This window comes from Salvelinus fontinalis, chromosome 33, assembly GCF_029448725.1.
Source record: "Salvelinus fontinalis isolate EN_2023a chromosome 33, ASM2944872v1, whole genome shotgun sequence".
NCBI classification, from domain to species: Eukaryota; Metazoa; Chordata; class Actinopteri; order Salmoniformes; family Salmonidae; genus Salvelinus; species Salvelinus fontinalis.
This window is the reverse complement of record NC_074697.1, coordinates 37,693,022-37,713,599: the sequence shown is the minus strand read 5'-3', so window position 1 is coordinate 37,713,599 and position 20,578 is coordinate 37,693,022. Positions and strand designations below refer to the sequence as shown.

General features: G+C 41.6%; 2 protein-coding genes across 3 annotated transcripts in view; both read left to right on the top strand.

Moving 5' to 3' along the window:
• The first annotated feature begins 537 nt into the window (after positions 1 to 537).
• Positions 538 to 13,054, top strand: gkup (glucuronokinase with putative uridyl pyrophosphorylase). Of its 2 annotated transcripts, XM_055896006.1 has the most exons (23): positions 538 to 748; positions 2,442 to 2,548; positions 4,001 to 4,045; positions 4,236 to 4,389; positions 4,509 to 4,580; positions 4,711 to 4,799; positions 4,944 to 5,100; positions 5,376 to 5,453; positions 5,684 to 5,775; positions 5,906 to 6,011; positions 6,145 to 6,224; positions 6,314 to 6,382; positions 6,523 to 6,583; positions 6,853 to 6,869; positions 7,053 to 7,110; positions 7,203 to 7,295; positions 7,419 to 7,479; positions 10,415 to 10,528; positions 10,767 to 10,824; positions 11,790 to 11,858; positions 12,159 to 12,222; positions 12,316 to 12,387; positions 12,713 to 13,054. In XM_055896006.1, the coding sequence occupies exons 1-23, from the start codon at positions 692 to 694 to the stop codon at positions 12,809 to 12,811; spliced, it is 1,872 nt and encodes a 623-aa protein (XP_055751981.1). In that variant the 5' UTR covers positions 538 to 691; the 3' UTR covers positions 12,812 to 13,054. The 2 variants fall into 2 exon arrangements, with proteins under 2 accessions (XP_055751981.1, XP_055751982.1); XM_055896007.1 differs by lacking the exons at positions 538 to 748; positions 2,442 to 2,548 and adding an exon at positions 3,400 to 3,749.
• A 234-nt stretch (positions 13,055 to 13,288) lies between these two features.
• Positions 13,289 to 20,578, top strand: part of LOC129832165 (ubiquitin-associated and SH3 domain-containing protein B-like) — a 38,631-nt gene continuing 31,341 nt past the window's right edge. Inside the window, exon 1 of the mRNA XM_055896005.1 lies at positions 13,289 to 13,665. Coding sequence (XP_055751980.1) covers positions 13,538 to 13,665 — 128 coding nt within the window. The 5' untranslated portion in view covers positions 13,289 to 13,537. The remainder of the gene's footprint in view (positions 13,666 to 20,578) is intronic.

Below are 20,578 nucleotides of genomic sequence, written 5' to 3'. Positions count from 1 at the left end.
ACAGTATATACACATGAGATGAGTAATATCAGTTATGTAAACATTAAGTGACAAAGATACCATAGAATACAGTATAATACATATGAGATGAGTGCCAGATATGTAAACATTATTAAAGTGACTAGTGTTCCATTCCTTAAAGTGGCCAGTGATTCCTAGTCTATGCCCATAGGCAGCAGCCTCTAATGTGCTAGTGATGGCTGTTTAACAGTCTGATGGCCTTGAGATAGAAGCTGTTTTTCAGTCTCGGTCCCAGCTTTGATGCACTTCTACTGACCTCGCCTTCTGGATGATAGCGGGTTGAACAGGCAGTGGCTCTGGTGGTTGAATCTACTAAGAACATCTGGTATCATTCAGAGTTTTCATTTAATCATTGGCTAACCTATTACATAATGTATGATTGTCATTAGACTTTTTTATAAAACACATTTACGAGTAATATGGATGTACGAACTATATTTTCAATAGTTTTACTGTTTCCTGAGTGCATGCAATTTATGTGAACTCGCCGGCAGGGGGGTCATCATTCGGAGACACGGGCGCTTTAAGAAGGAGGCTACAGTGTAGCAGTCCTGTCGTCACAGTTCAACGTGAAATTGTATGGTTAACAATTTCACTATTTATTGTACCGAATCGCATAAACCAAGGTATTTGATGTCGTTTACACGCGAATAAGACAAAGGCCAAGAAAATGATCTGCATTTTATTGGTAGCTGGCCACGGCACTGTTCTAGAAACTCAAATAAAGGTAAGTTGTTTATGTGAGCAGACGAGTTTTGGGTGCAGAGGTCGTATAACTTACATGGTTAATTTCACAACACAAGCAGGTCAATGCACACAAAAACATACACTGCACTTAAATAATACCAAATCAGACTTTCCTCTGAACAAGGTAGGCTAACTACCAAAATAATTGAAAGATGTAGTTTATTCCTGAACATAACGTTTTCTCAGGAAGAAAAAGGGATGTTCAATGACACAACGTTCAGTCAGTCTTGGAGTGTTACATACAGTGCATTCAGAAAGTTTTCAGATCCATTGACTTATTCCACATTTTGTTACGTTTCAGCCTTATTTTAAACTGGATTACATTGTTTTCCCCCCCTCACCAATCTACACACAATACCTCAAACACAAAGCAAACATTTTTTGTTGTTGAAATGTGCAAATGTATTGAAGGTCTGAGGTTGAATGCTCTGGAGCAGGTTTTCATCAAGGATCTCTCTGTACTTTGCTCCGTTCATCTTTCCCTCGATCCTGACTAGTTTCCCAGTCCCTGCCGCTGAAAATCATCCCCACAGCACGATGCTGCCACCACCGTGCTTCAGACCTAAGGGATGGTACCATGTGTCCTCCAGACGTGATGCTTGGCATTCAAGCCAAAGAGTTCAATCTTGGTTTCATCAGAACAGAGAATTTTGTTTCTCTTGGTCTGAGAGTCCTTTAGGTGCCTTTTGGCAAACTCCAAGCGGGGTGTCATGTGCCTTTTTATTGAGGAGTGGCTTCCTTCTGGCCACTCTACCATAAAGGCCTAATTGGTGGAGTGCTGTACAGATGGTTGTCCTTCTGGAAGGCTCTACCATCTCTACAGAGGTACTCTGGAGCTCTGTCAGAGTGACCATCGGGTTTTTGGTCACCTCACTGACCAAGACCCTTCTCCCCCGATTGCTCAGTTTGGCCGGGCGACCAGCACTAGGAAGAGTCTTGGTGGTTCCAAATGGCCACTGTGTTCTTCAGGACCTTCAATGCTGCAGAAATGTTTTGGTACCCTTCCTTTGATCTTTCTCGACACAATCGTGTCTCAAAGCTCTATGGATAATTCCTTCGACTTCATGGCTTGGTTTTTGCTCTGACATGCACTGTCAACTGTGGGACCTTATATAGACAGGTGTGTGCCTTTCCAAATCATGTCTAATCAATTGAATTGACCACAGGTGGACTCCAATCAAATTGTAGAAACGTCTCAAGAATGATCAATTGAAACAGGGTGCACCTGAGCTCAATTTTGAGTCTCATAGCAAAGGGTCTGAATACTTAAGGTATTTTGTTGTTGTTTTATTTGCAAAAAAGTCTAAAAAAACAAACAGTTTTTGCTCTGTCATTATGCGGTATTGTGTGTAGATTGATGAGGGGGGAAATTATTTAATCCATTTAAGGCTGTAACATAACACAATGTGGAAAAAGGGAACGGGTCTGAATACTTTCTGAATGCACTGTAAGTCTCTTTTTCCCTGTTCACCTTTATGACTGTAGGGCAGGCTGAGCTGTGTGTGAGCGAGGGAGAGAGTAAAAACTGGTCACTATGCTATAAGCTTGCTGAAATATGTCCAAGTATCAACATCTTTTGGAGAATATTATTTTAAGAGGAGTAAATAAAGTTCTACGGTGTGCAACAACTTCCAAACCCACATCCCTTCACTCCTTATTTGTAATTTCTCTAGAATGATGTCACTGGTTTGTATGGACAGCTGACTGGGGTGCCAAAGGCATTGTTGCCTGGGATAGGAGGAAAGAAAATCCTAGACTTCTGGTGGGAGACGGTGAACACGTGAGTAATCAGCCAAATTTAATGACTGTCGACTGCCCTTACAGTTTTCCTGTACAACATGTCTTATACTCAGTCCCAGTTGACATAATTACATGATTAAATCCCTTTAACTTTGGAATACAGTGCCTTCGGAAAGTAAAAATCCTTGATGTTTCTACAACTTCATCGTAGTATACCTGTGGTAAATTCAATTGATTGGACATGATTTGGAAAGGCACACACCTGTCTATATACACCTGTCACAGTTTACAGTGCACGTAAGGGCAAAAACCAAGCCATGAGGTTGAAGGAATTGTCCGTAGAGCTCCGAGACAGGATTGTGTCGAGGCACAGATCTGGGGAAGGGTAACAAAACACTTCTGCAACATTGAAGGTCCCCAGAACACGGTGACCTCCATCATTCTTAAATGGAAGAAGTTTGGAACCACCAAGACTTCCAAGAGCTGGCCGCACGGCCAAACTGAGCAAACGGGGGAGAAGGGCCTTGGTCAGGGAGGTGTCCAAGAACCCGATCGTCACTCTGACAGAGCTCTGGAGTTCCTCTGTGGAGATGGGAGAACCTTCCAGAAGGACAACCATCTCTGCAGCATTCCACCAATCAGGCCTTTATGGTAGAGTGGCTAGACGGAAGCCACTCCTCAGTAAAAGGCACATGACAGCCTGCTTGGAGTTTGCCAAAAGGCACATAAAGACTGTCAGACCATGAGAAACAAGCGTCACATCTGGAGGAAACCTGGCACCATCCCTACGGTGAAACATAGTGGTAGCAGAATCATGCTGTGGGGATGTTTTTCAGCGGCAGGGACTGGGAGACTAGTCAGGATTGAGGCAAAGATGAACAGAGCAAAGTACAGATAGATCCTTGATGAAAACCTGCTCCAGAGCGCTCAGGACCTCAAATTAGGGTGAAGGTTCACCTTCCAACAGAACAACAACCCTAAGCACACAGCCAAGACAATGCAGGTGTCGCTTCGGGACAAGTCTCTGAATTTCCTTAAGTGGCCCAGCCAGAGTTTGGACTTGAACCCGATCAAACGTCGATGGAAAGACCTGAAACTAGCTGTGCAGGAATGCTCCCCATCCAACCTGACAGAGCTCGAGAGGATCTGCAGAGAAGAATGGGAGAAACTCCCCAAATACAGGTGTGCCAAGCTTGTAGCGTCATACCCAAGAAGACTCGAGGCTGTAATCGCTTCCAAAGGTGCTTCAACAAAGTACTGAGCAAAGGGCCTGAATTCTTATTTAAATGTAATATTTCTGGGGGGTTTTCATAAATTAGCAAACATTTCTAAAACAGTTTTTTGCTTTGTCATTATGGGTTATCGTGTGTAGATTGAGGGAGAAAACCCCCCAATTTAATTAATTTTAGAATAAGGCTGTAACGTAACAAAATATGGAAAAAGTCAAGGGGTCTGAGTACTTTCTAAATGCACTGTATGTATTTCTCTCCAGGCGGCAGTTGTTCAGTGAGGTCTATCTGGTCACAAACGCAGACAAGTAAGTACAGTAACATGTGGTAACAGTGTTGACACGTGCTGTATTTCATCATAGCAGACTGAACTGATCCTGCCTCCCATGTATTTACATTTAAGCCAATTGTATTGGGAGTTGTTGTCCTATGAGCTGGGAATGATTGATTATCTACCAGTTACTGCTTAGCTGTTCCCCTATTTGTCTCCCATTCCAGGTATAAGCACTATGAGCGCTGGGCAACGGCCAATGACTTCCCTGTGGAGAATGTAGTGAACGACGGCAGCACAACCCTTGAGGGCCGGCTAGGAGCAGTGGCTGACCTGGAGCTCGCCATCCGCAGCCGCAAGCTACAAGACGATATCATGGTGGTACGGCACGGCACTGATCCTAGATGTCACTTCATTATAATTTTATAATTTCCTAATTGTGTGGATTGAAATGTTCCATTCTGTGGGCATTATTTTTCAAACAACATGTTTGTGGACAGATTGCAGGGGATATGCTCTGTGCAGACCAGAACTTTGATATTGCTCAGGTTCTCCGCTTCTTCAGGTCCAAGGTAAGATAACATATGTGCTCCTTCTGGTGAATAACAACATATACCTCACCTCTGAGAAACTGTAACCACGCTCATAGCAGAGTAGGTTTTTGGCTTTGTTTACATGTTAGTATCTCTCTATTTGACTTAGCCTGGAGAGTTGGCCATATACTATGAGCTAGAGGAGGGAGAGAAGAGCAGCTCAAGGGGTATAGTGGAGGTATGCCCTGAGACCCACAGGTAGGCAACAGGAAAAATAATCTTTGGCAGAACTTATCTTGATGCCAGTATATTGTTGATAACAGTACTCCCATTTAATCACTGTATGGGTAATTTGCCACCAACAGGAAAGTCTAAAAGCCTGGGTATCTCTGTGTATTTTAGGATATCTCGCTTCCTTGAGAAGCCACAGGAGGGAGTGACAGCATTGCGTCTGGCCAGTGTGGTGTTCTACTGCCTTCGCAAAGCCACACTGCCTTACCTCTCAGATTTCCTCACCCTGCAGCCACAAGCTCAAGACAGGACCTTCGGCAGGTTCTGGGTCAGTAAGAACTGTGAACATGGGAATCTTTGGGTTTTGGCTCAGTTCAGTTTTCAATTCAGTGACTTCCGGAAGTGAATTGAAATTCAATTAATTAATTGAAAACTGTCTGTTTTATATGAGGATTTTCTAGTCATGATTTGAATATCAATTCACTTTCTGAATTGAAAAGTTGATTGACCCCAACCCAGGTTATTTTTGTATCGTTAGTACTATTTATCAAATTGGTTAGCTACTAACACATCACGAGACTCACTGTTTGTCTTTTCACCCAGGAGTGGATCATCAATGAGGAGAAGTTACCTGTGTTTGGCATGAAACTGCCCACAGGGTTCCAGCTCATTGGACAAGTGGTGGGTTGCTTTTTTCCTCACCCATACAGACTACTGTTGATTAACAGAATATTCTAATTGTCACTATTGTGTAAGTTTCAGGTCAAGTTGTTATGGCAATGAGATATGTAACTCTCCACTGGAGTGCATGTGAATAGATTGACAATCATTTAGATTATCAGCTCTATTGGAAAGAGTGATTTGATGATGATGTATATTGACCATATGTATTTATCTTCTGGATATCACAGGGGCTGTCAGACTACACCAAGTGGCTTGCCCACTATTCTGCCCAGCAACAGCAATGCCTTGCCAAACCTATAACATGCCGCTCATACGCAAGGTAGATTGCACCGCTACAAAGACTTAATGAAAAATAGTATTGATGGGTTGTTCTCTCTCCTTTTGGACTATATTCAGTGATATGTCATTTCAGTGAATGTGAGCTAACATCATCTTTCACTTCCTCATAGAGTTGGACTGATGGGGAATCCTTCTGACGGCTTCAATGGAAAAACGATCGCCATGACTATCTCCAACTTCTGGGCTGAGGTCACACTCATGGAGAGCCAGACCCTGGTAACAGTCAGGATTTACTCCAGTTAATATACACGACAGGACAAACAACATGCATAGTGTCATCTCTGATCAAATGTTAATGTATTCAACCATAAAGATAGTATGATTGATATATTTGCTCTGTTTTCTTCAGGTTCTTCTGCCTCATCCGCTCAATGACCCGACTGAATTTGGAAGCTTGCAGGATCTGTACTGTATCAGCCGTAAGGAAGGGTCAGTGTAAAAGACCTAATGCCACACATGCATGCAGGATGTTTACATGATTAATTCCCAAACCTTATTGATATTATTTTGATATACAGGTACTTGGGAGGTCTACGGTTACTCCAGGCTACCTGTAAGAAGTTTTACCAGTTCTGCTCAAAACAAGGGTGAGAAAAAAATATAATTGGAGCAAGTAACAGCAAATGCAGAGTATTCAATAACTCTGATGTGGGGGGGCTACAGCTGAACATTCTTATTCTGACATGGTTAATGCTCATTTGAGTCCCATGCACGCTTTCTTTGGCAGTATCGCTTTGACAAAGCAGAACTTCACTCTCAAGTATGATACCAACATTCCTCGCCAGGTGGTAAGTGTCTACACTACAGTCTCTATATTTAAAGGCTCACTCTGTGATATTTAGTAGGTGTTTTTGTTCATTTGAATTAATGATACCCATTCATTCTTGAAGAACATCACTTATAAATGTCTCATGAGCCGAGTTCATGACAGTGTATCCTGAGAAAGTCCCTGAGAGATCCATATGAATACTGTTTTCAATTATGTAATGCCAAAAGGCTAGTGATAATGTTAGTGACTGATTTAATTATTATTTCCCCCCTCTCTGCTTTGTTGAAGGGCCTGGCTGGAAGTAGGTAAGTGCTGCCTGGTGAACTGTTATTTTTTTTCCATATTTTATAGGTTAACCACATACTAATCAATATTTCTTCTGAGTTATATACATATGTTTTTGCCTTTTTTGGTCTTGTCATCTTTTCTAGCTCATAATTACATTTCTGTTTATTTATATAATTTTATAACGTTCTCTTCTCTAACAGTGCAATAGTGTCTGCCACCCTGAAGTGTCTGATGAAATTCTACAACATCACAGAAAGTGTAAGAAGAAGAATATGTTACTCTGGAGTTCACTCTAATCATGTGCCAAATGATCAACCTGTGTTTAAGTTGTTTTGTTCTGTTTGCCCTAGGACCTTCCCAAACCCACCAGGGCCAACTTCATCCTCAACGTTGAGACGGATGAACTCTTCATCACTGCTGGTCTTCAGGACAGAGTTGTGCAGGTCAGCAATGAAAAGACAACACTCCCCTTTTCACAATACTGAGCCGAGCTGGACTGTACTGCCCTGGCCTGGTTACTGTAAATAGTTTTTTTTCTGACAAAAATGTTCTTCTTTTCATTGCAGGTCTATGAGGGCTTGGTCTACATGGACTTTAGCAAGCAACTGATGGATGAACAGGGCTATGGTATTTGAAATGTGCAGTCTCAATAGCTGTTATGGCACATAAACACATTTTATGAACTCCTATACATAATAAGGACCGCCAATATATTAACGCTAATAATAATGGTAAATACAGCAGTGAGCAGCAATGAACAGATTTGACAGACAGGGTTCACAGGATGTCAGAAATGACATAAGATCAGTCTCATAACAAAGCAAGCACTCTATCCTGTAGGAACTTCCTTTATGTGCAACCAGTGAAAGCACTACCATGTTTATCTCTCAGTACTACAAGGATGACGCAAGTGAAGTTAAGTCTAGTGCGGTAGGTTATCTTGGAATGCAGCAGGTAATCATACTTACCGGTAATGTATTGAGTTTACTGTATATATGAATATTTATAAATATATACTATATACACTGAGTGTACAAAACCGTAAGAAAACATGCTCTTTCCATGGTATAGACTGACTAGGTGAATCTAGGGGAAAGCTATGATCCATTTTCGATGAAACTTGTGAAATCCACTTCAATCAGTGTTGATGAAGGGGAGGAGATTTTTAAACCTTGAGACAATTGAGACATGGATTGTGTACATGTGCCATTCAGAGGGTGAATGGGTAAGACAAAATATTTAAATGCCTTTGAATGGGGTATGGTAGTAGGTGCCAGGCGCACCGGTTTGTGATCAGAACTGCAACGCTGCTGAGTTCTTCACGCTCAACAGTTTCCTGTGTGTATCAAGAATGGTCCACCACTCAACGGACATCCAGCCAACTTGACACAACTGTGGGAAGCATTGGAGTCAACATGGGACAGCATCCCTGTGGAACGCTTTCAACACCTTGTATAGTCCATGCCCCAACGAATTGAGGCTGTTTTGAGGGCAAATGTGGAACGTGCAACTCAGTATTAGGAAGGTGTTCCTAATGTTTGTACACTTTGTGTATACGCTCACTGCGCAGGACTTCCAGTTTCTTATTTTCCAAAATAAAAGATCTACTTTTCACTACGTTCACACCACATAATAGGGCAATAATATGTGATTATACAGATATACTAATCACGATATTTCACATTGTTCGTCTGCATAATTCAAATCTAACATTCATTTGCATGAGACAAAGTCCACTTGATCAATAGTTATTGCTTTAGTATCCTCTGGTGCCACAGGTGCCAATGCCATCTATAGTGCCACCAACAGGTCTTGTAAGGTTGCCATCTAAGGTTGCAGTGACTTCATATTCACACAGCTTCTAAGGACATGTACATAAGATTTACATACCAAATGTCATGGCCCCATGTCCATCGGTTCAGTTCTTATAGCCCTGGTGTGATATGCTGCCATCTAGTGGTGTGGCATGGCCAACTTTGAATGCAGCAACTAATCATTCTCAGATTAATTAGAGGCTAATTCATTCAGTCTATATATCAAGTCTGGAGTCAATCTGACGTATGGTTCATGAGAAGATTTATAAAGTATTTTGTAGCATTAGCATATGTGCTAACGCAAATCTATAGGTACAGTGCGGCCATATTTGAATGCAATTTTCTTTTCTCAAAACCATTCAAGACTGATATAATGAGATATCAATACCAAATTCGGTGTGGTTCATCTTCGGGACATCCATGATAGCGACAACGCGTTTCAAGTTGATAGGCCACTGTGGTGTTGATTTTAGAGTAGTTTAAGTGGACGCATGAAATCAAATTTTTGATTTGTCAATAGCTCAGCCATCTTTTGTAGCTTTTCTCAAACTAGTTAAGACGTACCATCGGCCTTCATTCCACATTTGGTGTCATTTGGTCCTATGGTTCATGAGAAGAAGATTTTTGAAGTTTTTCTTTTACATATTGTAGGACATTAGCATATGTGCTAATATGCTTCTACTGTTATAGTGTTGCAATCTTGAATGCGTCAACATCATTTCTCAAAATCTTAATGGACTATTGTTACAAGTCCAAAGACCAGATTTGGAGTGAATCTGACATTTAGTCAATGAGATGTTTTATTATGATTTTAAGCATTAGCATTACAAAGTAAAATAAGTGTTAATAGTTTCCTTATTTTTTGAAGATATAAATGCCACACAACATGGTTCATCATAGTAATGGATTTGATGACCCTAAAATGTTTCAAATTGATAGGCCATTGCGAAGTGGATTTACAAAGGATTTAAATGAACACGTACAATCAGATTTCCTGATTTATCAATAACTCAGCTATCTCTTATCTAATCCCTTATCTTTTCTCAAACTAAGTTAAGAAATGTACCATGGACCTACATACCGAATTTGGTTCATGAGAGAAAGTTCTTTTAAATATTTTCTCAAATTTCCAAGATGGAGGAAAATCTATTCTGCTGGACCATATGGGTCCTTGAGGCAAATTTGTTCAACATGAGGAAAGACACCTACATACAAAGATTCAAGTCTCTAGGTCAAACCGGGCAACAGACATAAGGGTTTCATTGAGACTGCTTATAATAGTGCCACCTATAGGCCAATCGATGCCATTCTTTTTGATCAAGTTACTCATGATCTCTAATTTCGGTGTGCCAAATTAGGAAAAAAGTTATCAATCAATGCTTAACAACTGTGAATCCCTGCAGGGATGTCAGACTCATTCCACTGAGGTTTTTGATTTTTCCTTTCAATTAAGACCTTAATTCATCAGTCAAGTACAAGGGTGGAGCGAAAACCCGCTGACACTCGGCCCTCCATGGAATGAGTTTGACACATCTGCGGCCTAATGATTGATTAATGATAATGATTTTTGAAAGGTAATTCATTCTTCTGGGGTATGGGAGTTTTGCATGTGAGTTTAAGGCACCTGTGCATGTCTTTGTGTGCATCCTCTTACATATATCTAGAGCTGAACATTTATGTATACATTATGAAACTGAGTTTACAATGAACCTTTTACATGTTGATGTTTGTGTGTTGACTGTACACAGGGGATTACATTCCTATGGACATGAGCAGCTTGCCACCATTCTGGTTAGCTTATCTGAGTGATCCCAGTGACTCTGGTCGGATTCACAGCAACGTCAGACAGCGCTGGCTCAACGGTAAGACACATACATACATGCATACATACACACACACACTGTAAGTTCGGTTGGCAGGCAGCAATGTTCACCAAGGTCGGGGTCAATTCCATTTGGAATTTCAGTTTACTTCCTGTATTGATGGAATTATCACTTCATAGATTTTAAACTGTAGGCTAGAGGAATCAGATGATAATAAACAGGAATACCTTTGTTCTCTATCTGTATTTAGGCCCTCTGTTCACCTCCTTTTTTTCAGGAGAAGCTGAAGTGGTTGAGGCCATGAAGTCTTTTGCGGCGCTCACAGATCAAGCCAGGTTTGTGTAAGATGTTTGGAGGCTCACAGGATCAGTGGCAGTAGTGCCCCTGGTGCGATAGCAAAGGCACACCACCAGTGGATGGTAGTCATGGGATTTGAACCAGCAGCCCTCCGGTGCTGGTCTGCCCATCTAACCTCTGTCTACATACTCCCCCACAAAGTTATTGCGTGTCTCTTTGATATGGCTTAATCATGCCATCTAGGATCTTAAGCACAACAAATTCGTAACATGTAAAACATTTTTTTTTTTTTTAAATAATATTTGCAGGACGTAACATATCATATCATACTAAAGGGGGCCTCCCGGGTGGCGCAGTGGTCTAGGGCACTGTATCGCAGTGCTAGCTGCGCCACCAGAGTCTCTGGGTTCGCGCCCAGGCTCTGTCGCAGCCGGCCGTGACCGGGAGGTCCGTGGGGCGACGCACAATTGGGCTAGCGTAGTCCGGGTTAGGGAGGGTTTGGCCGGTAGGGATATCCTCGTCTCATCGCGCTCCAGCGACTCCTGTGGCGGGCGGGCGCAGTGCACGCTAACCAAGGGGGCCAGGTGCACGGTGTTTCCTCCGACACATTGGTGCGGCTGGCTTCCGGGTTGGAGGCACGCTGTGTTAAGAAGCAGTGCGGCTTGGTTGGGTTGTGTTTCGGAGGACGCGTGGCTTTCGACCTTCGTCTCTCCCGAGCCCATACGGGAGTTGTAGCGATGAGACAAGATAGTAATTACTAGCGATTGGATACCACGAAAATTGGGGAGAAAAGGGGATCAAATTTAAAAAAAAAAATCATATCATACTAAATGGATGATGTAATACAACATTTTATGACTTTGTTACGCAAAAAACGGGGACCCCTTTTGGCTAGTAGGCACCACTCAAAACTACTGGCTGAAAGTATACAAACATTTGAGAGTGCATCTTTAAGTGAGCATTACCTGGTAATGAAACGGTTGGGTTCTCTTGTCCTCCACAGGGATGCACTGCAGGGAATGGACTGGAGCAGGCTGGCCCAGTTGATGGATGAGAACTTTGCACTGCGACGGTAAAGACAAGCGTGACATCCTTTGAGTCTGTCATTGGTTTGAGGAAGTTCATCTCTTTGCTCCCATGAAGTTGTTGGGCTTTTATATATGTGACCTTGGAAAGATAAAACATGATCAGCAACTGTCATAGGGCCAGAAGATTTTCCTGACCCACATGACTTGATCAGCAAAAACTCTTGGCCCTAAAGAGTTAATTTTCATCACCGAACAGGATGATTTTACGTAGTAAGATGTACAGTAAGTGCACCTCATTGTTCACACAGGAAACCACTAATACTGGAACAATCTCTGTCCTATAGGTCTGTGTACACAGAAGACTGTTTGGGACCAGGCAATCTCAAGATGGTGCAACTGGCAAGACAGGTAAAGTATAGAGTTAAAATTTCCAAGATGATCTTATCTTTTCCTATGATGTTTCTGTGTAGTTTTTGTTTATTGTTCGGTGTGTTTGCTTAGTTTGGCTCAGCTGTGAAACTTCCCGGCAGTGGTGGTGCTGTAGTGGGCTTGTGTCTGGACCAAGTAAGACTGGTAAGACTCATACTTTCATATCTTAAACAGCAATGTATACTGTATGCTCTGTGTAATCATTGGAAAAGAGATTGTGTTTCATACTTTGGTCACTTTATTTTGATAGTCCTGTATAAACGGTTAATTGATGCTCAAGCTATCAACTGCAACTCTGTTATATAACTCGACTTAACTTGATACACCACAGCTTCCTAGGGTTAGGGCTAAAGTTTGATAGTTACTTAAGCATCTATAAACGGGTCCGTCTGTAGACCTACATAGACTATCCAAATCCAGTGTTACCGATACAGTAGTAATGCTGTGCATGTCTTTGCTTTGACACTAGGTGGAGATGAGGAAAGCGTTCCAAGAGGCTGGCTGTGTGTTCTGTGTGATTGTGCCATATAACCCATCTGGTACCATTGGAACTAACAGCCAAGACTGATTTTAAATGATCTATAATGGGCATCTTAATAATCAATCAAGTGTCAAATCTGTAGCTAAGCTGACACAACATTCTATTTTTCTGTTCATGTGGGCAAATTTGTAGCCCATGATTTCCTGTATGAATGGATTATGATGAGACCGTTGTGCCTTGGTTTGAGTATGTGCCTTGGCTTGAGTAATTTTATAAATTGAACACATTTGTATTTTTATGAACATTGAATAAATATGGTTTATTAATTTATTATGCAAATGCAGTGTGAGTAGCCTAATTTCACTTATTTATTTAATCTACCATATTAGGCTGGGTCTAACGTTACTCTGTATTACATATTGCTCACTTTATCTAAAATTCCCTTTATTTTTGGAATCAAACGTAACCTAACGTTTTGAGGACACATTGTAAACATCAAAGCTACACTGAATGGGCTATTATTATGCCATTCTGCCAATTATTATTAGGCTACTGTAATTAGGACACTCCTTGGGTCGCACCCAGAGTACATGCGAAAATTCAGAATAGATCCTGTGCACTCTGCACGTAACTCTGCTTTTTATACACAAAACGCAGCAGCAGACATAATTTGCGTTTTTGGGGGCGGGGAGGAGGGAGCGCCCGCGACCACACTGCTCACAATAATAATCGGTTGTAGTCTATTAGTTATCTTTATCCACCGCTCGCTACAGTACCGTAGACTGGATCTGAACACCAATGTAATCCTGAATCATGGCTGCAAAAGAGGATCTCTACAGCAAAATCATCCCGCGAAGACTTCGGCCGAAAGTACCTGGCACTGTGAAATATGGATCGAATTTGGACGTCCTCTTATCGATGGGTTTCCCCAAAACCAGGGCGTAAGTAGGCTATTGTGTATAACACCCTCTACTGACACTTTATTTGAGTCACTCGTAGAGGTGGACACCAGCGCTTTGGGTACAGTTTGGCATTTCTTAAAATGACTATTTGTATTTGGTTAAAAATACAATGTTTTCTGACGCGCTGTCGTATTTTACCTATAAGGCAACTTATTGATCCCCATATTCTTTGTGCAATTGGCTGGCAGCGTCCTACTTTTCCTCATGACCAGAAACTCTCACACAATATGGACTCAATAATGGGTAGACATAACATAGTAAACGAAAATCCTGGACACTCAAATTAGTATGATATGTTGCGTTTGGTATGGTATTAATTTGTTGATCCATTTTGTATGATATGTTACGAATTACACTTCGTATAATAAACTATATATACAAAAATATGCAGACACCCTTTCAAATTAGTTGATTCGGCTATTTCAGCCACCCCGTTGCTGAGCACACAGCCATGCAATCTCCATAGACAAACATTGGCAGTAGAATGGCCTTACTGATGTGGCACCGTCGTAGGATGCCACCTTTCCAACAAGTCAGTTCTCAAATTTCTGCCCTGCTAGAGCTGTCCCGGTCAAATGTATGTGCTGTTATTGTGAAGTGGAAACGTCTAGGAGCAACAGCCGAGAAGTGGTAGGCCACACAAGCTCACAAAACAGGACTGCTGAGTCCTGAAGCGCATAGCTCGTAAAAATCGTCTGACCTCGGTTGCATCACTCACTACTGAGTTCCTAACTGCCTCTGGAAGCAACGTCAGCACAATAACTGTTTGTCTGGAGCTTCATAAAATGGGTTTCCATGGCTGAGCAGCCACACACAAGCCTAAGATCACCATGCGCATTGCCAAGTGTCGGCTGGAATGGTGTAAATCTCGTCGCCATTGAACTGGAAGCTGTTATAGCAGCAAAGGGGAACCAACTCCATATTAATGCACATGACTTTGGAAAGAGATGTTCAATGAGCAGGTATTCACATATGTTTGGTCATATAGTCTGTTATGAACTGCAATTCGTACAATATGTTACGAATTTGCAATAAGTACAATGCCTTCAGAAACTATTCACAACCCTTGACTTTAACCACATTTAGTTGTTTGACAGCATTCATTTAAAATTGATTAAATTTAGATTTTGTGTCACCGGCCTACACACATTACCCCATAATGTCAGTGGATTTATGCTTTTAGACATTTTTACAAATTAATAAAAAATGTAAAGCTGAAATGTCTTGAGTCAATAAGTGTTCAACCCCTTTGTTATGCGGCAGGTAGCCTAGTGGTTGGAGCGTTGGGCCAGTAACTGAAAGTTTCCTGGATTGAATCCCTGAGCTGACAAGGTAGAAATCTGTTGTTCTGCCCCTGAACTGTTCCCCGGTAGACCGTCATTGTAAATAATAATTTGCTCTTAACTGACTTGCCAAGTTAAATAAACGTAAAAAATAAATGGAAGGCCTAAAGTTCAGGAGTAAAAATGGACTTACTCTCTATGTAATAATAGTCTTTAACATGCTTTTCGAATGACTACCTCATTTCTGTACCCCACACATACAATTATCTGTCAGGTCCCTCAGTTGAGCAGTGAATTTCAAACACAGATTTAACCACAAAGATCAGGGATGTTTTTCAGTGCCTCACAACGAAGGGCAGCTATTGGTAGATGGGTAAAAAAAAAACAGACATTAAATATCCCTTTTGAGCATGGTGAAGTTATTAATTACACTTTGGATGGTGTATCAATATACCCAGTCACTACGAAGATACAGGTCGTCCTTCCTAACTCAGTTGGAAACTGCTCAGGAATTTCACCATGAGGCCAATGGTGACTTTAAAACAGTTACAGAGTTTAATGGCTGTGATAGAAAACTGAGGATGGATCAACAACATTGTAGTTACTCCACAATACTAAACTAATTGACAGAATAAAAATAAGGAAGCTTGTACAGAATGACAATATTCCAAAACATGCATCTTGTTTGCAATAAGGTACTAAAGTAAAACTGCTGAAAATGTGGCAAGGAAATCAAATGTATGTCCTGAATACAAAGCATTATGTTTGGGACAAATCCAACACAACACTGAGTACCACTCTTCATATTTTCAAGCATGGTGGTGGCTGCATCATGTTATGTTTATGCTCGTTATCGGAAAGGACTAGGGAGTTTTAAGTAACAGCCTGGTCTCATAGACTAGACGTAACAATCCGGGCCACTCAAATTAGTATGATATGGTAGCCCTTTCCACACGTACCTGTATACGTGTTGAAAATGGTGGATTTGGGCACTAATAAGCACCTAAATTAGAACTTAGTGGCTGCTATACATGATGTCAGAGCTCTGGCTCTGCGCTTCACAGCGATGTATGGGTTTTACAAGCAGCCCATTAGTCATTTCATGTGACCACTAACGGTTGATTAAAAAACAAAATCCAACACTAGAAAATCAAGACAAACAACCAACACCATTAAAACAAGGAATCCAAAGATTGCGTGTTCGAATCTCATTGCGGACAACTATAGCATTTTAGCTAATTAGTAACTTTGCAACTACTTACAACTTTCTAACTAACCCTTCCCCTAACCTTAACCCTTTAACTTGTCTATTAAACTTAACGCCCAACCCCTAGTTTAGCTAACGTTAGCCACCTAGCTAACATTAGCCACAACAGTTCGGAATTCATAACGTGTCATACGTACTGCAAATTCATAATATATTGTACAAATTGGAATTTGTAACATATCATACGAATTGTAATTCGTGACATATTAAATGGATCCACAAATGAATACATACAATACCAAACGTAACATATCATACTAATTTGAGTGTCCTGGATTTTCATTTACTATATTACATCTATCAATGAGTCCAGGTTGTAAGTAACCTCCTGTCTATGTAACCATACCAAACATCATTATACCCTGATGAAGACAGCTTGTCTGTTGAAACGTTGGTTGTTAGGTTATTAAATTATTGCAGCTCAGCTCCTAGAGTGTGCGGCTCTCCTTTTCTTTTTCAAGGGTTCTACTCCGCTAGCCAGCACCTCGCCCAAACAGGTGTGTGTTTCTTTCTTCTCCAGATTAACCATACCAACATATATCATTTTTTTGGTTACTATGTTATGTCTAGTCTATGAAACCAGGCTTGGAAGTTGGAGTTCGGTGCTTAATAGGCATTGATGGTAGTTGGTGGAGACTGTAGATAAGCTATAATTCTTATAAATACTGATGGCATTGATGAGATGAGATACACTTCACTTACACATATATACAAATCTACAGAAAACATTTATGTCTGAGAGAGAGAGAGAGAGAGAGAGAGAGACAGACAGACAGACAGAGAGACAGAGAGAGAGAGAGAGAGAGAGAGAGAGAGAGAGAGTGTGTGTGTGTGTGTGTCATGGATCATGCTCAATCTGATCTGAATGGACTGACTGTTCTTGATGTGACCAAATTACTGCAGCACAATGTACAACTGTTATGTCAGCTGGGTCCTCACTAGGAGAGACTCACAGACAGACCCACCATGTAAGGAAGCAGTTGTCCTAATGTCACCATTATAGAGAGTAAATGCATTGTTAACTTTTAAACCTACATCAATTGCATAATTTCTATGTGATCAGGATCACAACCCACATCCTTTTTCAGTAAAATAATACATGTGCTTCCCAGTGGTTATGATCATAGTTATTCACAATAGTATTGTTTTATATCGCCCACATTTAAGTCCCGGTCTCAAGTCTGTATTATCTCCTAGACATTGAGGTCAGATGTCATAGGGAGTCTGTTGTGACTTACATTCTGAATGGACACAGACGGTACGCGTGCACACACACACACACACTCACTCACACACGTCAGAAGGAATGCCTCGAGGCTCCCTTTGTCAGCAGAGAGAGAAAGAAAGAAAGAAAGAAAGAGGGAGAGAGAATGCCTAGAAGCTGTGAGAGACGCCACAAGCTCTTTTACATTGGACAGCCCATGACTGCTTGGCCCTGACAGAGCAAGTTATGAATAGCCTCTTCCTCCCTCTCTCAAGGATTGACCCCCTACATTTCCTGACCGACTTAAAGGGACATGCCCTAGGAGATTTGTCATGTCTGCCTGCCACCAATGTCACTGACTAGCGTTTTTGATTCAGGGAGGGGGAGGGGGACAATGCAGAAGGGGAACAAAGCTGGGTCAGCATCAACAGACATTTACTAGAACCTCTCTGATGGGATGAACCACAGTAGCTACAGTGTGTGAGAGATCACTGAGGAGTGAAAGAGCAAAAGCAATGTACCGAATAACATCTGGGATGTTGAAACCCACAGTCACGAGGTGCTGTTTTTCAGACTTGCTTTCGGCACATAGTCATTTTGCCAAACATACAACCCTTCAGCAGGGTTTTGATTCCAGTTGTAACCAGGGGTGCGTGCTGTGCACTCCCAAAACAAAGATAAATATAGCTGCAAGCAGCCATTCACGCTTTGGCCCCATAGCTACACCATCAAGACAAATTGGCCACATTTCCCTTGGATGAGCTGCTCCAACACCATCATTCAGTTTGCTGACGACACAACAGTGGTAGGCCTGATCACTGCCAACGTTGAGACAGCCTATAGGGAGGAGGACAGAGACCTGGCAGTGTGGTGCCAGGACAACAACCTCACTCTCAATGTGAGCAAGACAAAGGAGTTGATCGTGAACTATAGGAAAAAGAGGTCTGAACAGGCCCCCAATAACATCAACGGGACTGAAGTGGAGCGGGTCGAGAGTTTCAAGTTCCTTGGTGTCCACATCACCAACAAACTATCATGGTCCAAACACACCAAGACTGTTGTGAAGAGGGCATGACAACACCTTTAACCCCTCAGGAGACTGAAAATATTTGGCATGGGTCCCCAGATCATCAAAAAATTATCCAACTGCACCATCGAGAGAATCTTGACCGGTTGCATCACCGCCTGGTATGGCAACTGCTCGGCATCTGACCTTAAGGCGCTATAGAGGCACATATGTACCGACCTTTCAATTGCTTGTTATAGCACCACCATGTGGCCAATTGCCATGGCAATGCATGAGAGAGTGTGGCACATGGGCCTTTACCATCATGCAAAGTTGCACCCTCCTAGGCCTTACCATTTCACTGGAATTCACATCTTTGACTAAATCCACAGAGAACCAGAATAATACACGCCTACAAATACAATAGGGTTTCACACAGCTTCGCTGCTTGAACCCCTAATGAATATACATTTTTTTAGGGCACCCCCAAGAGCCAATGATTAGTAGTTGTTGTGTCTAATGTACAACTCTGCCCTTAGGGGGAAAAGCCCTCTCTCATTTCACTTCAATGTCTGTTTGGTGTTAGTTCCTTTTGATTTGGTTGATAGTAAATGATGCACTAAACATACAACACAAGAATAGAGGGTAGGAAACAATGACCAGAGGGTATGAAACAATGACCAGATACCCTATTTTCTGCCACTGACTGACATCATTATCCCAGTCTACAAACAAATGACTCTTTTGGTTTGCATTAACATCAAGGGTTCAAAGCAATACAGCCTCAGAGATGCTTTTGTCAAATGCTGCCCTTGTGGTTTGTCGTTTCTCCCTCAGTATCTGCTACAACTGACTAAAACAGTGTTAATTAATTGGAACACGGGACAGAGTTGAGCCCTGGTATAGTTTGGATTTTTGATTTGATTAGTTAGGATCCCCATTAGCCGACACCAATGGCGACAGCTAGTCTGGAATAGCACATTATTCTTCTACTTGATTTAAGCTGATGATGACCAAAAATATATTTAGTAAGACATAGCCTATACATTGTCTTTATAACAAAACATTTACTCAATATATATATTCTGTATAACTATGTACTGTATGTCTTATCATGTTTTGATGATTATATTTACTCCCAGGAAAAGCTGGAAAAGAGTAGGTGTATAATATCTCATTATTCTGCACATGACTCTTTTCCAGAGATGTTCACCACATATTTCCTGTGTAGTAGTAAATGCGGCTTTCAGCAATTAGCTACGCTCACCGCATAATCCAAAATTGCAATGCATTGCAGGTTCCAGGGATATTTCTGGCACATACGATTTGGTTTAGCGCAGGCAAACACTGTTTTTGAGATCTCAGAACATTGCAGCGTAGTCGCAGTTCAAGTAACACAGTATGCTACGAATGCTACGAATGCTACGAATGCTGTTTTAGCACATTTCCCCGTGTTTCTGAGCAGTTTAGTTTATACTTAAAAATAAATAATCTCCACACCTCTGTAATGTTCTGAGTATTTGCTGGGGAGGTTTGTGGAAAATTGTGTAAATATGCTGGTCCCTATGTGCTGTTCCTGCCTTGCCTTCCGCTGTGATGATGAGTGGGACTTTGTGAGGCTGAGGCAGCAGTAAGCCATATCTGTTAACTGTGGCTGGAAAGTCTGAAGCGTTGGAACATGTGTGGACATTACAGGGGCCGACACAGTGGAACCTGTCTACTTTCAAGGGGATTGCTGTAGCTGCCTCCCCCTTCTTAGGCAGCAACATTGGATATAGAAGAACACTTGTATTATCCATGATGAGAAAAGATGATGGAAATGTTTTTTGTTCTTTTTTTGTTCAGGTCATTTTCTCTGTCTTTGAAATCGTTTTGTAAATGAGAGTTCCTTGGATTGCTTTGTTTAACGTGTCAGTCGGGTTCACATGTTTACCACTGGAGCCTTGAGGCATTTTATCATACATATTCAAATTCTAAGAGCAGGTGTTACGTTTACAGGCCAACTTTGCACTAACGCTGCATTAACGCCACATCACTGTCGCTCTATATCAGGAGGATCATGCTAGGGTGTGTACATGTCATGTGTTTCCTTCCTAAGAGAGTTACATCACTGAAGATAACTCTCATGTCCC